The following is a 16,589-nucleotide window of genomic DNA, read 5'->3' as shown; positions in this document are numbered from 1 at the left end:
ATTAGACTTATGTCTCTGCTGCTAATGTTTTATTTCTTAGCTGTACTACACATAAAAATCATTATACTGTATCATAAAAATTTTTTCGCTTCAGTGTCTCTGGAACCCACGCAGACATGAGAAGAACATACAAACTTCATGCAGATAGTGCCCTGGGTCTCAAAATGGGGACTCGGCACTACAATGCAAAACTGCTATCCATTTGCTGTTCATAGAGTAAATCCTCACCCTCTTGTGAAAACAAGTATGGATACGTGATTATGCTAGCTCAAAGAGAAACTCTGGCCAAGAATTTAACTTTATCCCAATCAGTAGCTGATACCCCCTTTTACATGAGAAATCAATTCCTTTACACAAACAGACCATCAGGGGTCGCTGAATGGCTAATATTGTGGTAAAACCCCTCCCACAAAGAAATTCTGAGTACGTACTCCTTGCAGTTTCCTGTCTGTGAACCTTGCTGCATTGTGGGAAATAGCTGTTTACAACTGCCAGAAAATCATGCAGCAGCTACATCACCAGCCAGCAGTAAAAATGTCACAATGTAATAAATGTAAATTAGGGATTTAAAAGTTTTTACAATGGGCAAACACTGACTAAATCATTTATACATAATTATTGTAAAAATGAAGCACTTTTTTATTACATTATTTTCACTGGAGTTCCTCTTTAAGGAACTGAAAAGCCTGTTGTACTACTTAGAATTCGCTATCTACTGCATATATTAGGTAAATGGAAAAATATTATACTGTATATACTCCAGTATAAGTCTAGAAATTTAGGTCTGATTCACTTCATAAAAGTATAGGGGTCGACTTGTACACGAGTCTCGGGCAACACTGAGTAATGTGTGTACTAATAGTAGTGACATTCCCATTCGCAGCAATTTACCCAGTGATACTTTGAGAAAAGGAAATGCCAAGAAAACACGGTTCTGAAAGTCCTGGCCACAGCAATTAACAAAGAAAGGGCAGAGAGAAATACTGGGCTGCATAAAAAGGAGAGAATAATTGTAGCACTCGGGGGCCTGGTGGCGGTATTGGCTGCACTTAAGGGACAGGAGGGGTTAATGACTGCAATACTGTATTCAATGCAGTCATTAACCCCTCCTGAGCCCCAAGTGCAGCCATTAACTTTGCTGCCTAGACTTATACTTGAGTCAATACAAAATTCCAGCTTAAGAGGGTTGAATATTGAAATCGACTTACAGTATACACGAGGCCGACTTCTATTCAAGTATATACAGTAATTTTATATATACCCATTAAGGGGAACGTCTAATGTTTAATTTCACTTTTAAACAAACTCACAAATGTTAAAGAGGTCCTGGCCTGTTCATTACATTTTTCTATGTTATTTTGTAATTTATGACAGTTATTTTAGTTTTATCCTCCCAGTCTGTTTGAAAATAGCTTTTTCTAGAAACTGTCCTAGGTATCACTCTTTCGCTCAATTTCCTATAAAATGTCCTAACTGCCCTTTGTCCATAAATAATTATTCCCTGTTTGGATTTTAGCAGTCCTATAAGAAATCCTTCCATCATAGATGAAAAAAAATACCAAATACTCACCTAATAAAGAAGTTCACCCCCTCACACACACACATTGGCCCTTATTAAATTCATTTTATCACCTGAGTTTTCTTCCTGGAAAATATTTTTCATCTTATCTAAAAGATAACATCAGCACTCAGAAATTGTACTAAGTAAAAATAGATAAAATGAATTATCAAACATACTTTGAGTATTTTCTTGCATGGTCGGAGCTTCAAAGGCATTTTATTGTTAAGGTTTGAAAATATCTCCTTGGGGATAACTCAGGATAAAAGTTAATAGACTATGGACCATTGTGTAGTGATGAATAAGGCCCAAATTATACTGACTGCTGTGTAATTTTGAGTCTATAGCTTTGATATGGGAGGGAGATCTGGAGGTGCATTTTGGTGCCAATGGCATTTTTAATCTTCAGCACCCCATTTAAATAGATGTAACACTCATAGTCCAGAGAGAGCCCAGGCTTTAAAGTGGTATGAAACCCAACATTTCTTATTTGCTCTATTATTATTATTATTTAGTATTTATATAGCGCCGACATATTATGCAGCGCTGTACAATGTGTATATATATATATATATTGTCTTGTCACTAACTGTCCCTCAAAAGGAGCTCACAATCTAATCCCTACCATTGCCATATGTCTATATTATGTAGTGTAAGTACTGTAGTCTAGGGCCAATTTTTTTTTATTTTTTAGGGGGAGCCAATTAACTTATCCGTATGTTTTTGGAATGTGGGAGGAAACCGGAGTGCCCAGAGGAAACCCACGCAGACCCGGAGAGAACATACAAACTCTTTGCAGATAGTGCCCTGGCTGGGATTCGAACCAGGGACTCAGCGCTGCAAGGCGAGAGAGCTAACCACTACGCCACCGTGCTGCCCTAAAAGATTATTTACAGCATATAATACACTACCACAATGTTTTTTGTTTAGCAGAACAGCATTCGATCGGTTAAACACAGGACTTACGTTTTCAATAGAAAGCTCCCTGCAGTGAGAGCCGCATCCGAACTGGTGATATTTTCTTGTGTTTACTTATTTGTAGCAAGAGAAGAATGTAAACATTCCCAGTTGTTAATCTCCTTCTAAATGTGCATACACACGCACTACGACCGCCAACGACGGGTCCGTCAGACCCTCCCGCTGGGTGGACTTTCAGGCGACAGTAGCGCGTTTGTATGCACTGTCAGCAGACTGATAAAGCTGTTTATGAACGATCCGCTGAGCGGATCGCTCAGAAACAACCTTATCAGTCCGCCGACAGTGCGTACACACGCGCTACTGTCGCCTGAAAGTCTGCCCAGCGGGAGGGTCTGATGGACCCGTCGTTGGCGGATCGCTCAGAAACAGCCTTATCAGTCCGTCGACAGTGCATACACATGCTCTACTGTCGCCTGAAAGTCCGCCCAGCGGGAGGGTCTGACGGACCCGTTGTTGGCGGCCGTAGTGCGTAATCCGCCTGCTGATCTAGACATGCACCTTAGCATGTCTAGATCAGCAGGCAGCTCAGAAAAATTCACTGGGTGCATTAGAATATATAATTACTGTTAATATAATATAATTGCTTTCAGAGCAAAAAAAAAAGCCTGTACTTTGGGAACTTGTAATTTCTAAATGAGTAATAATACTTGTGCACAAAAACAAATATGATAACTGTAGGAGTTATAAAAAGTAGGTAAGCACATTTTTATTGAATATTATGTCAGAGTTTGATACCACTTTAAAATACCTCTACACTGGATGTCACTGTTTCACATTTTACCACCTTATTGGGGTATATTCACTAATAGTCCATTAAACTTCACATCTGCACACAGCACAAGTAAAGTTTTAAATCTGCAATTTCAAACACTACGTAAACTTGGTAAATACAGGGAATATACCCCTTTGTGTGCAATGGCGCAGCAATAGGGGGTGCAGAGGTTGTGGCCACATAGGGGCCCTTGGGAGCACTGAGTGGCCCTCCCTCTACCACAGTATTAGCTCTCTATTGATCCTGTGCTGCTAATGATCACTTCTATAGATGCTTTTAATAGTAATAATCATTAACACACTGTTCCCCATCCCCATCTTGCTCCTCTGACACTGTGGTTGTCTTTGGCAGGTTTTGGTGCACCGTATCAATTGTTATGTATAGAATGCTTGGGGGCCCCCAATGTAAAACTTGCACCGGGGCCCATAGCTTATTAACTATGCCACTGTTTGTGTGCTAGCTTCAAGTTATCTATTTCTGATAAAAGAAAAACATATATTCACATTTACAACTGCTTCTTTTGGATTATCACTACTGTATATCATTAAATTACGGAAATGGACCAATCGGGATCAGCAAGAAAAAGAACATAACAGTGCTGTTCTCATCATAATGGGCCTGATTCACATACTTCCAGCAATATTGCCATGTGCAGGCAGCAAGTGGTAATATTTACCAATACTAACGGCAACAGGGTACAGTGTGTGGCGCAATAAGTGCAACCCACAGTACATGAGTAATACCATCGTTGCTAGCGGAATCAGGCCCAATTTAACTTCAACAGAATTTCGTGGATAGTCTTGACTTCAACTACCAGTATCCATCTTTGTAAAAACAAAAGCATATAAAATATTAAAAATAAATACCAGTTAATCAGATCACAAAACAGCCCATAATTACAATACAATAACTACTACTATAACAACACTGATGTTGATCACATACACTGATATGATGAACACATACACACCAGCAAAAAAAAAAAATAGGAGTTATTTGTAAACTACTAGTAAAATAACATTAAAATAATTTGATAGCGTCATTTAAACTAATAAAATGTTACATTAAACAATAAAGGAAGGATTAGGTGGTTACACACCTTGGGAAAAAACAGAAACAATGGGAGCCCAATAGTGCAAAATTTCACTAAGGTTTGAAGAGTGAACAAGATGGGATTATACTCGTAAAGGGGGGTTGCAGTAAGGGGCAACCAAACACATGAAGCAGATGGAGAATTATAGCCCGTCTCCACTAGGAGTGGTGAAGTGGTTAAACTAGCCAATATTTTCAATATTTTGCATGAACAACAATAGGAGGCAAATAACCATTGCAAATCCAAGAACGAGTGTGAGACATTAAGGGTTTGGAAATTGTAGAGTAGGTTAGTGTTGTTGGCATTAGCCTCCAACACTAGTGGTTAGAACATTTGGCTAGGGTATCTTGTGGCTTGGTTTGTATCCCACCACAGACACCAAGGACTTGTTCAGATTTCCTTCCACAACTTGAAAACTGGTAGCTTCATTAATTTCTTCCCCAAAACTGGCCCTGCAGTTAGGTTGAAACATTAGATTGATAGACTCGTTATGGGACAGTGAATTATTATTATTATTTAGTATTTATATAGCGCTCACATCTTCTGCAGTACTGTGCAGAGTATATTGTCTTGTCACTTAACTGTTCTTCAGAGAAGCTCACAATCTAATCCCTACCATAGTCAAATGTGTATGGATGTATCATGTAGTGTATGTTTCATAGTCTAGGGGCAATTTTAGGGGGAAGCCAGTTAACTTATCTGTATGTTTTTGGGATTTGGGAGGAAACCAGAGTGCAGTAGGAAAACCACGTAGACATGGGGAAAACATACAAACTTAGTGCAGATAGTGCCCTGGCTGGGATTCGAACTTGGGACCCAGCGCTGCAAGGTGAGAGTGCTGAGCACTATGCCACTGTGCTCAGTGAATGATGTAATACATAAATGTTCCCAGTACAGCACTGCAATATTTAATGCAATAAACAGAACATTGACAAAATAAATAACACATTACCTGTTTGTGAATTTATTTGGAAATCATTTTCTGCTGACAAAAGGTAAAACGAGAGCTGCCCATTTTTTCCAGAATCACTGTCAGATGCTTTAATTTTATCTATAACACCAAGAGGACTAGAGCTTTCTGGAACAGTGTAGAAATACAAGGGTTGGCTGAAAACTGGAGAATTATCATTCACATCCAAAACCTTCACAACTACTGAAGTGGTTGCAGTTTGCTCCTTCGTGAAGTCAGAGCAACTAGCCAGAACAATCAGATTGTATACGGTGGTTCTTTCATAATCCAAAGACCGACGTAAGAAGATCCACCCTGTATGGTAATGAATTCCAAACATAACTGAATCATCAGGCTGCAAAGTGTACAATATCTTAGACTTCTGGCTTTGTGCACCTTCAATGTAAGCTTTCACCTGAAGGACTCTGGCGTATATTGGAAAATCTTCATTAATTTCAATTTGATGCACTAAATTTCCAAAGGTCAAAGTGTTATCCGTTTTTGGTTTTGTAACAACGATGGTTAATGTAAGAAGGGAACTTAATGCTGGACGCCCATTATCCTCTGCCATTATCAGAAGAATATGCTCACACAGCATTGTTAAAGTGGTATTGAGATATAAGATTCCAGTACCGGGGTCAATAACAAACATGTCCTGCTTTCCACTTGTGATGCTGTATGTGATGATCCCATTGTATCCACTATCGATATCTTCTGCTTGAGCAATGTAAAGAGTACTGCCTGGTGGAATGGTCTGATAAACGCTGATCCTTTCATTCTTTCTTGGGAATACCGGTGGATTGTCATTCACATCGGTTATCGTGATGTTGACTTGAGTGCTGCTGAAAACTGAAGAGTTGCCAAGTTGGGACTGAATAGTAAGCACAACAATAGCCTGAGTTTCATGGTCCAGGGCCGTCCTTGTGATGATGACACCAAACTCTGAGATGATGGAGAACATGTCATGCAGATCACCAGATAATATCCTGTATGAAATGGGCTCCACTGAATCTAAAAACAAACACATTAAACAATTATTTTGTAACAAAAGTAAACATCACATAAACCTTTCAGTAGGATGTACTATATTTACTGCACAACATCTTTTAGCTTTTAAGATTTTAAAGATTTCTATCTAGAATCTTGAAAATCGTTCACTTTACACAACATCCCTTAGTTGAGTTGTATCAATAATTAGCATGTAGTCCAACTTCCCATAATTTACATCACTTAATATTAATTTTGTAAATACTGCTGTAATTAAAAAGTGTATTTACAACTACGGGCATCTTCATGTATTTGTCTATGTGATTCTACAAAGAAAATGGATCCTAAACTGAAGTCAAGCACTGATGCTAGCCAAGAACGAATGAACTGGCAAACATCTTCCAGTGCAAATGTAATTAATTACCCTCAAAGTGATGTATGAGTAATTATATATCCATTAAAACTGTTCAGTTGACAATAATGTTCAAATTTATGTTTGGCTGGTTGATTCAATTTAAATGTCTTTCAAAGAATTTCTTGCCAGTTGCCATTTTTCCTCTGTGGAAATTGTACACAGTGATTGGCTTCTGCATGATGGATTTAGTCTTATTTATATTAGTTTGATAATTAAAGTTTCTATAGCTAGAGCCAATGCAGCAACTAAAACCTAACATTTTTGCAAAGTCTAGTAGACTTAAAACTGAACCAAACATAAAAAGCTACTTGTAATATTCTGACTCTCCATCAGTAAATTGTTCGAAATGTGAACTTTTATGTGCCTCAAATACAATATTGTGCGGTTACATAGTTCAGCTGTGTAGATTTACTAAGGATGTGTAAATCAAAGTCAACATCTGAAGCCTGACTAGACCTTACTCTAGAAGAAAGAAAAACCACAAAGGTAAAAAAATGATCAAGAAAAAACTATTTAAACAGCTGCAGGGGTGCAAGTGATGACATCAAGATACAACACAAAGTGCATTGTGAAAATAAACAACTATTTTCCTAAGGAACATAAATCAGGAAAGAAAGGAAGAGAAGAAAAAATGTGTTGTAACTATGGGGATCTTTGCCTTCTAAAAGGGGGTTTTAGCTACAGTATGTAAGGCTCCCTTTACACTTGATCCATTCTATTGTGGTGCGATTGTTATATGATTGCACTGTAACGGTCCCGAAAGGTACCACCGCTCTATACTGCTGCTGTGTGAGCATACAGTGAGGCATATTTTCCAATAAAAGTATGCCTCATTTCCGGGTTTCACACGCACTATGCACAGTTACTGTTGTGATGTTACGACGGGGCCAACTGCGAGGAGAAATCTACTCAATAGAGATAAAAGAAGCAATACATCTTTTTCAGTAGGGCAGAGAAGACTTGGTACTCCTCTCGGCTATTGGTATCAGAGTTCCTAATAGAGAGATTTTACTTTACTTCCTGCACCTCTATATAGACACTAGTCACATAACCAGCAATGATTCCAAGGTAAGAGAAAGTTTTTAGGTGAATTACTGTGTGTTAATATTAGCTTGTATTATTAAAAAAAAAAAACAGATTTGTCCTTTACATGGTAAAATAAAAGTTGAACATAACAAATTTTAAATTTCAATCCTTTTTTAAAGAGGTCTTCTTTCAACACTAGTTTTTATTCTTTATTGTTATTTGGGAATCCAGCTGCACATATACTGTACATATTAGATAACCTATCAAATATTAGATACTCTCGGGATTTAACTCGTATTTAGTTGTTTTATGATATGAGGCATTGATTACATATTGTTTTTATGGTATCCTGGGCTGCTTGCCTCTAGGTGCTTCATTGAGGAAGCAAATAACCTAATTAATTCTCAAAAAAAATACAGTTTTCACTTGTTAAAGCAGAACCAATGGATTGAAGTACACAGGGGAAAACTGGTGGGTGTTGAATTATTCTGAAGGAAAATGCTGACATACTGAGAATGGATAGGAACTGTATTGCAAACTTCATACACATATTAATGAATAGCAGCTAGCAGAACAGGCTGGATTGGATTTGGGTGTCAGGGCACAGAGGCTTTTCTACCCCAGCCTAATAAAGGTATCACTCTGTACATTTAAGATGGCAAATCCATATGTAGTAGTAGGGCTTGTTGGTTCTTTTGAGCCCTTTTTATTATCCTAGTAGTTCAATTCCCTGTAACAATGATTTTTTAAGTTTCAGTAATTATGTTTAGAGATGACTCAAACCTCCGATTTTCTGTTCGCGAACCTCGAACGCGAACCTTCGCAAAAAGTTAGGTTTGCGCGAACTTTTGCGAACCGCAATAGACTTCAATGGGGAGGCGAACTTTGAAAATTAGAAACATTTATGCTGACCACAAAAGTGATGGAAAAGATGTTTCAAGAGGTCTAACATCTGAGTTTTTGCATGGAGTGGGATACACGCCAAAAGTCCCCGGGAAAAATCTGGATTTGACACAACTCAGCGTTTTAAGGGCAGAAATCACATTGCATGCTAAATTGGAGGCCTAAAGTGCTTTAAAACATCTTGCATGTGTATACATCAATTAGGGAGTGTAATTAGTGTACTGCTTCACACTGACAGACTCAACTCACTGTGTAACACACCGCACACAGCTGTTTGTGTAGTGACGGCCGTGCTGGACTGGTGCGCACCATGACGAGAGTGCAGGTGATGGCAGCTTTCCAGCCCATATGATCGCCGGGCTGAGGTAGCTCAATGACAGAACAGTGACTGTCCAGCTGATCGAATTTGGTCTGTCCACAATGAAGCAAAGACCTTATTATTTTGGGTGTGCACCCCCCCCCCCCCCCCCCCGAGAAACTCATATAGCCGTTGGTCATTGCTTCATTGTGATACACAAGCCCCTTCACCGCAGCAAGGAAACGATCACGAGGGGGAATTGACACATGTACATGCCTTTTGTTTTGTTGTTGCAGATGCAGTGCAGCCAGAAAAATTAGGCAGGCATGTACATGCACCAGAAAAATTATTATAGTGGCCGCTGCTGGTATTAAAAATTCAGTAATCCGCCTGGAGTCCTGGACCCTGTTGGTGGTGGCGGAGAAGGCAGTCAAGAGGCCTGCAGGCAGAGATGCTGTGTGGGGAGCGACTTAGTAATGGGGCAGGCAGTCACACGGCGTGCAGGCAGAGATGTGGTGTGTGGGTGGGGACTGACTTAGTCTTCGGGCAGGCTTGAACGTGCTTTGCAGACCACGTGGTCAGATGAACCCTTGACCCAACGCTGTGTGCCAGAGATGACAGCACTTGCCTTTCAACATCACGGTACAGTTTGGGTATCACCTTTTTAAAGAAATAATTGTGTGATTGTAATGAATAGCGGAGATGCCGCCGCATGGGAGAGCGGCACAGCGGCTATCTCCGCGTCCCAGCCGGCGGCTGCTGCCGCGCAGCAGCGTGATGCTGCCTTGCCTGGTCCTTCTAGTGCACACAGATGGAGGACCTTTATGCTGCTAGAAGGGGAGTCAGCTGATCATGCCGATTAGCTGACTCCAGCTATGCTCCGGATTGGCTGAGTGACTGGGGTGGTGCTGTGGAGCGCTTTTAGTATATATAGGTCTTGCTTTTCACTTGCAAGTTGTCTGCAGTTGCGAACATCTACGTGTGAGCGCTCAGACCTGAGTCAGATCCCACAGTGTGTTAGAACCAGCCGGAGCTGGGAATTCACGCTGAGTCAGATTCCATTGATAGCTTTAATGTACTATTGCTTGCTACTGTTTATGTGTTAGACTAGTTCCCAGTTGTTGAGACCAAGGACCTCACACCTAAGACTAGGAGATTGCTATATTGTTACTATCATCTGTTAGACTAGTTCCCGGGTGTTGAGACCAAGGACCTCACACCTAAGACTAGGATTGAGAGAGATTTCTGTCACCTGTTATGACCTTTGGCTTTCCTGACTACTCTCCTGTCCTCTGATTCGGTACTTCCGCCCATCTGATTACCTGTTACCAACATTGCCTGTACCAGGATACCAAATCAGTCTTCCGCTTCTGTACTTTGTCCGTTTGTTGCCGACCTGGCTTGTCTGACCTTTCTGGCTGTCACATAGCCCCTGGGTGATCAGCCTTACTGTATACCTGTGACGCCTGCTCTTCAGGTGGTTATTAGCTGCTATAACAGGCCTATGGTCACCAGCTCCACTGGAGACCATCGTGCAGCACAGTCAGTGGGTCTCTACCTATCCAAGGTCCACTGGCTGCAGTACAGTCTGATTCCCTGCCTCTCAGAGAATCCTTGGCTGCAGTACAGTCTGATTCCCTGCTCCTCAGGGAATCCCTAGCTGCAGACCAATCATCATCAATATTACTCCCAACAGTGATCCCTGCTCCTCAGGTATCCACTGGCTGCAGTACAGCCTGATTCCCTGCCCCTCAGGGAATCCCAGGCTGCAGAAGTGTTTGTATCTCCCGCTTCTCGGGAGATAATCTCTCCAATTACTGTTGCACAAAACACTATATCACATTGGGTGTCCTGTGTCTAGCTATATTAGTATTATTGGTGACTCTGCAGATCACCACATAATCAGGTATAGCATCTGTATTATTGGCGATACTGCAGATCACCAATAATCAGAAAAATCTGTGTTGCTGACACCAATCGTTACAGTGATGGTATCTTCCACTGTGGTGTGTGGCTTTGCTTTTGTGTGCTGCTTTCCCTCAGGTTGTCATCCTATTGCAGTTTGTGCTTTGTCACCATGTGCCTTCGTAAAGGAAGTTGTCCCTATGCGTGTCTTAGTCTTTCCATGGCCCAATTTTTGGTGGCAGAGAGTACAGATGGCATTGCTCTCATCTAAGGCAGACACACAAAAAAATTTCCACATCGCTGATCCCTGAGGTGATGGCACTTTGGTGGTGGCGGTCGACTGAGTGTTAAGTGGGGTGCCAGAATCAGAGTAGGAGGTGGAAGATATTTCATGCTTCCGTACAGAAGCTGAGGAAGATGAGGTGTTCTGTGTTAAATAGTCAACTATGTCCTGACAATCTTGGGGGTTGATGGCACACGCCTTCTGAACACTGCACTTTGGTCCAGGGCCGCACGAAATCACAACAGCACGACCTCGAACAGACCTGCCGGGTGGCCTGCCTCTGCCTGTTTTGCCCATATTGGGGGGGGGGGGGGGAATGAAGTGAAAGGTATGTGCACTGACTTGACTAATACAATGTGCAGTCACACAGGTGCAGTGAACAGGTATGCAGTGACTGGTATCAATACAATGTGCAGCTGTCACACACACAGGTACCGTAAACAGGTGCAGCGACTGACTGGTAAATAACAGTGCATGCGCACATGTACTGTAGGTAGGTAGGTGCACTGAACAGGTGGGTATACAGTGATTGGTATTACAAATGTGCAGCTGTCACAGGTACCGTGAACAGGTGCAGTGACTGATATATCACACTGTTTGTGGTCATGTAGGTAGGTGCACTGAACAGGTGGGTATGCAGTGATTGGTATTACAAATGTGCAGCTGTCACACACACAGGTACCGTGAACAGGTGCAGTTACACTGCGTGCGCTCACGTAGGTAGGTGCACTGAACAGGTGGGTATGCAGTGATTGGTATTACAAATGTGCACACACACACACAGGTAGTCACTGAATGTGCTGGGCCTGGCAGTGGCACAGTAGGAATTACCAAGGGGTCAAGGTCCCACCAGCAGCTACAACTGACTAACAGGGCTGTATATGCAACACAAGTGTCTGTGGGACACACACACACAAAAAAAACAATAAATCACAAGAACAACATTAGCTCTCAAAAGAGCTGTTGAGTAGTGTTGGGCGAACACCTGGATGTTCGGGTTCGGGAAAGTTCGCCGAACATGACCGCGATGTTCGGCATGTTCGGGCCAAACCCCGAACTCCCCGAACATCCCGCTTTTGGGGGCCCTATGGGGTCGCAGGCATAAGGGGGGAGCATGCCCCGATCGCAGGGGGGGGGTCGGAAATTCCCCCCACCCCCTCCGCTAGCGCTCCCCCCTCTGCCCGCTTCCCCATACAAAAGTTTAAGGAAAGTACCGGTGGTAGTGGATGGCCTGGCAGTGGCACTGTGGAGTGAGGAGGAGGAGTCCGGAGAGTGACGCGTTGAGGGAGGCCGGGCAGCGAGCGGTTCAGCGGTAGTACCCTTGTGGTACTTCCGCCCTTTCTCTGACCTCACGCCCGCTGCCTGGCCTCCCTCAACGCGTCACTCTCCGGACTCCTCCTCCTCACTCCACAGTGCCACTGCCAGGCCATCCACTACCACCGGTACTTTCCTTAAACTTTTGTATGGGGAAGCGGGCAGAGGGGGGAGCGCTAGCGGAGGGGGTGGGGGGAATTTCCGCCCCCCCCCCCCCCCGCGATCGGGGCATGCTCCCCCCTTATGCCTGCGACCCCATAGGGGGGCCGTATTCGGCCGAACAGGGGCCCTGTTCGGCCAGGTTCGGCCAGGAATTGAGCCGTTCGGGCGAACGCGAACAGTTTGGCCGAACAAAACCAGGTGTTCGGCCGAACTCGAACATCACCCGAACAGGGTGATGTTCTGCAGAACCTGAACAGTGGCGAACACTGTTCGCCCAACACTACTGTTGAGGATGAGGAGTGCTTTTTAGCAATAAGATCAGCAAGAAGGAGCAACCTAACAAGCCTAACACAAGAGCCTAACTAAGCTTTCCCTATGTCAGCACGCTCTCTTCCTTCTCCAATTACTGGAGCCACACGAGTGAGTGAAAAGGCTGACGCTGCCTGCGTTTTATAAGGGGGGGGGACTCCAGGAAGGAGTGTAGCCTGATTGGCTACCCTGAGTCGGCTGACTGTGATGTAAAGGGTCAAAGTTGACCCTAATGATGTAGTATAGAGGGCTGGTCGAACTCGCATATATCGAAGTTTGTGCGCATTCGTATGCGGGCGAACCGTTCAGGCAATCTCTATTTATGTTGTCTTTGCACTATGTTTGATTAAATATAAAATAGCATTCTGTTTTTATAAAAAACAGAAAGTATTTAAAGTTCTACTGCTTTATTTGAGCAAGAAAGATCTCCCATGATGTTTCACTGCGGAATATGACAACCCCTTTTGTGCCCTCAAAGCCAGACACACATTCATGACCACTCGATTGCACAACGTACGTGCCTATAAAGTGTACTAATTTTACAGAGCCATATTCATTCAACATGCATACAGCTGTTTTAGGTTTATATCTTTTCATCAGTGCATGACATGTATTGATGTGGCTCTATATACTTCTTCAGTCGAGTGTTACAGAGTACCCAAATAGCTCATGGTGACCTAGAACCACTATGATATTATAAGGGGTTCAAACGGACCAAATGAACATCTTACTAAAACAAATGCTAAATAAGAATTTACCTTCATAAAAGAGATCCCTCTTAACTTCTTTAGCGGTAATTCCGAGTCAGGCTTGGGACAGAAATCCACAGCTCAGAGCAGTAATCCCGTGCCTGAGTGAGCTATGGCGCAGGAGCTGCTGTAGATCTCTCTGTGGTATTTTTTTTTAGGGTCTAAAAGCTTGTGAAAAAATCGCAAGACTTTTATACCCTAAATCTAGAAATAATCATAATGCCAGGGAGGATAAAACAGTGCCTTACAATCTCCTTGTGGTTCTGGGTCACTGTGAGCTGTCTGGATACTCTGTAACAATCAACTGAACATGTCCCACCATACAGCGACATATTAATCCATAACAAGCATTGATGAGGAGCATGGTGGATTACAGTGGCTCTGTAAGAATAAGTGCACTCCTGCAATTCCGGATTGGTGCCTGGCTTTCAGGGACACAAAGGGATGCTTTGCATATTAACAGCAATGCACCACATAAGATCGCTTTCTCACATTGGGCTGATTATTGCTGTTTGAAAAATATAAGGTTATTTTGAAATACATTTCAGAAAGTTGGGAAAGAAACATGTTTACCTCTTTTTTGTATTACCTCATCTTTAAGCAAAACTAAAGGTTTGGGAATTGAGGAGATGAACTGCTATAGAAATGAAAGTGGCGTACTGACACCGTACAGATGTGTCTCTAGCCTCCTGGCTAGCTATGTGTCTGTTGCTAGGGGGGGGGGGGAGGGACAGAGAGAGATGCCTTACTGGCAGCAAATTGAAAACAAACAATATGTATTTCATAAAACAATTACATAAGAGAGGAAAATTAATCAATGATATTTCCATATTTTATTTTTTTATTTCATAAAAGTAAATGCTATACTACAATATTCATTTCTTTTTATCATGCCTCTAACATTTATATTGCAGCTGTAATATGGGTCTGGGAAGACTTATACTTACTTATAGGTTCCCTGGCTTTGACTGTGCCTACAGTGGTACCCAGTGGAACATCCTCAGCCACAAAAAAAGTGTAACGGGATTTCTCAAATATTGCTGGGGCCACAGCAGTCTTCAGGATTTTTACAGTGACAGAGGCATTCACTGGAGATCTCCGACCACCTTTATCTTTGGCACTAACAAAGAAGGTCACTTGTGAATCTTCTAAATGACTTAGTGCAGAGACCAGGTAAATGATTCCTAAAAGGAAAAAAATACAGCACTTGTTACATATCAAACAGGCAGACTAGCCTTCAAAACATAACAGAAATTAGCTGCATCATTTACACCTTATTTGAATAAAAAGAGCATATTACCAAATGATATTCCTGCCAGAAAATAAAAATAACAATTGCTCCTACGTTTTTACTTCCTATTTTAAGTGCGAGAAAAAGTCTCAGGCCTTGTTCACAACTTCACAGTGGTCAGTTACATTGCGGAATAATTCTGCATTACAACTCACTGCCCATACAATTCTATGAGCCTGTTCACAGTACTGTGCTGTAACCATTATGATTACTCGCTGCATGCAAGTTTTGTATTAAAGTCTATGTCCAGTCTTCATTGCAGGTCACAGTCAGTATAACGCATTATAACGTGTGCGTTATGTAACTGAACACTGTGAACCTAGCCGCATGGTGACTCTCCACAGGACCAGAAGCTTTAATATTATTAGCTTTCAGGCAAAGCAGACATCAGTGACGTAGCTAAGAAGCTGTGGGCCCCAGTGCAAATTTTACATTGGGGCCCTCCAAGCATGCTTTACATAACTGGTACAGCACACCAAAACCAATCAAGGACAACCACAGTGTCAGGTGCAAGAAGGGGATGGGAAGCAGTGTGTTAATATTCACTACTATTCAATGCATCTTATCTATAGAAGTGATTATTACCAGTACAGGCCCAATAAAGAGCTAATACTGTGGTTGAGAGTGGGCCCCCTCTGGCCCAAGTGCCCCAATGTGGTTGCTACCTCTCTATTGCTACATCACTGGCAGACATACACATTATCTTAAGCTACTGTATCTTTGAATAAATACACGATTCACGGTTTAATTCTTTTTTTCGACCAGAAAAATTCAATCGATTATTCTGCTAATCAGGCCAAGGTACCACACACAAATGATGGATTTTTGGGAAAGTCTGAGATGAATGACTGAGTAAGCAACAAAAGTTGGATTTGGTATGGGTGCTCTGCCGCTGCTGCTCTGAATATATGTGCGTAGGTAGAAGGAACTGGTGCTTTTTAATTTTTGGATTATAATTTTATTATATACCGTACATAATTTTTACTAATTTATAGAGCCATTTTTGACAAATATATATTTCATTCTTTGGATCTTTTAAATTACTCAATCACTATTTTTCTTTTGTCTTAGTGACTTTTCACCATGTTCTGTTTTTATCTAAAAATAAATTATTATTATTATTATTATTTAGTATTTATATAACGCCGACATCTTACACAGCGCTGTACAGTATATATATTGTCTTGTCCTTAAAGTGAACCTCCGGACTAAAAATCGACTCAGCAGCACTGAAAAGGCTTGGTGTTTCTTTAACAGTTTCACAGCATAAGAACTTTGTTTCTCTTATACAAGCCTCATTTTTAGCTGCACAGAAGAAAACTGCCCGGGCTTTTTTCCCCTGATGCTGTGCAAAGCATGATAGGATTTCTGATTTTGTTGTTCTCGTTCTGCTGTTTTGGTGCAATTTTTTTTTTTTTACATTTTGAATTTGACATTTGAAGCCTAGCGCGTGCAGCTGGGAGGGGTAATCAGGACACAGGACAGTTGGAACTGTGTCTCCTGCTCCTTGTCACCTCCTTTACACCAAAAAGATGGCTGCCACCATGACAAAGATGGCAGCCCCCATGAATCACAAACATTTGCCTGTTCTTTTAAA

General features: G+C 41.9%; 1 protein-coding gene across 1 annotated transcript in view; it reads right to left on the bottom strand.

Moving 5' to 3' along the window:
- DCHS2 (dachsous cadherin-related 2) overlaps positions 1–16,589 on the bottom strand; it is a 343,764-nt gene that overhangs the window by 32,484 nt on the left and 294,691 nt on the right. The window contains exons 4-5 of the mRNA XM_068277038.1: positions 14,649–14,885; positions 5,354–6,361 (exon numbers count right to left, since the gene is read on the bottom strand). Coding sequence (XP_068133139.1) covers positions 5,354–6,361; positions 14,649–14,885 — 1,245 coding nt within the window. The remainder of the gene's footprint in view (positions 1–5,353; positions 6,362–14,648; positions 14,886–16,589) is intronic.

The sequence above is a fragment of the Hyperolius riggenbachi genome, chromosome 1, assembly GCF_040937935.1.
Source record: "Hyperolius riggenbachi isolate aHypRig1 chromosome 1, aHypRig1.pri, whole genome shotgun sequence".
Classification (NCBI taxonomy): Eukaryota; Metazoa; Chordata; class Amphibia; order Anura; family Hyperoliidae; genus Hyperolius; species Hyperolius riggenbachi.
The sequence above is the reverse complement of the archived record's forward strand: the minus strand, read 5'-3'. Positions and strand labels throughout refer to the sequence as shown.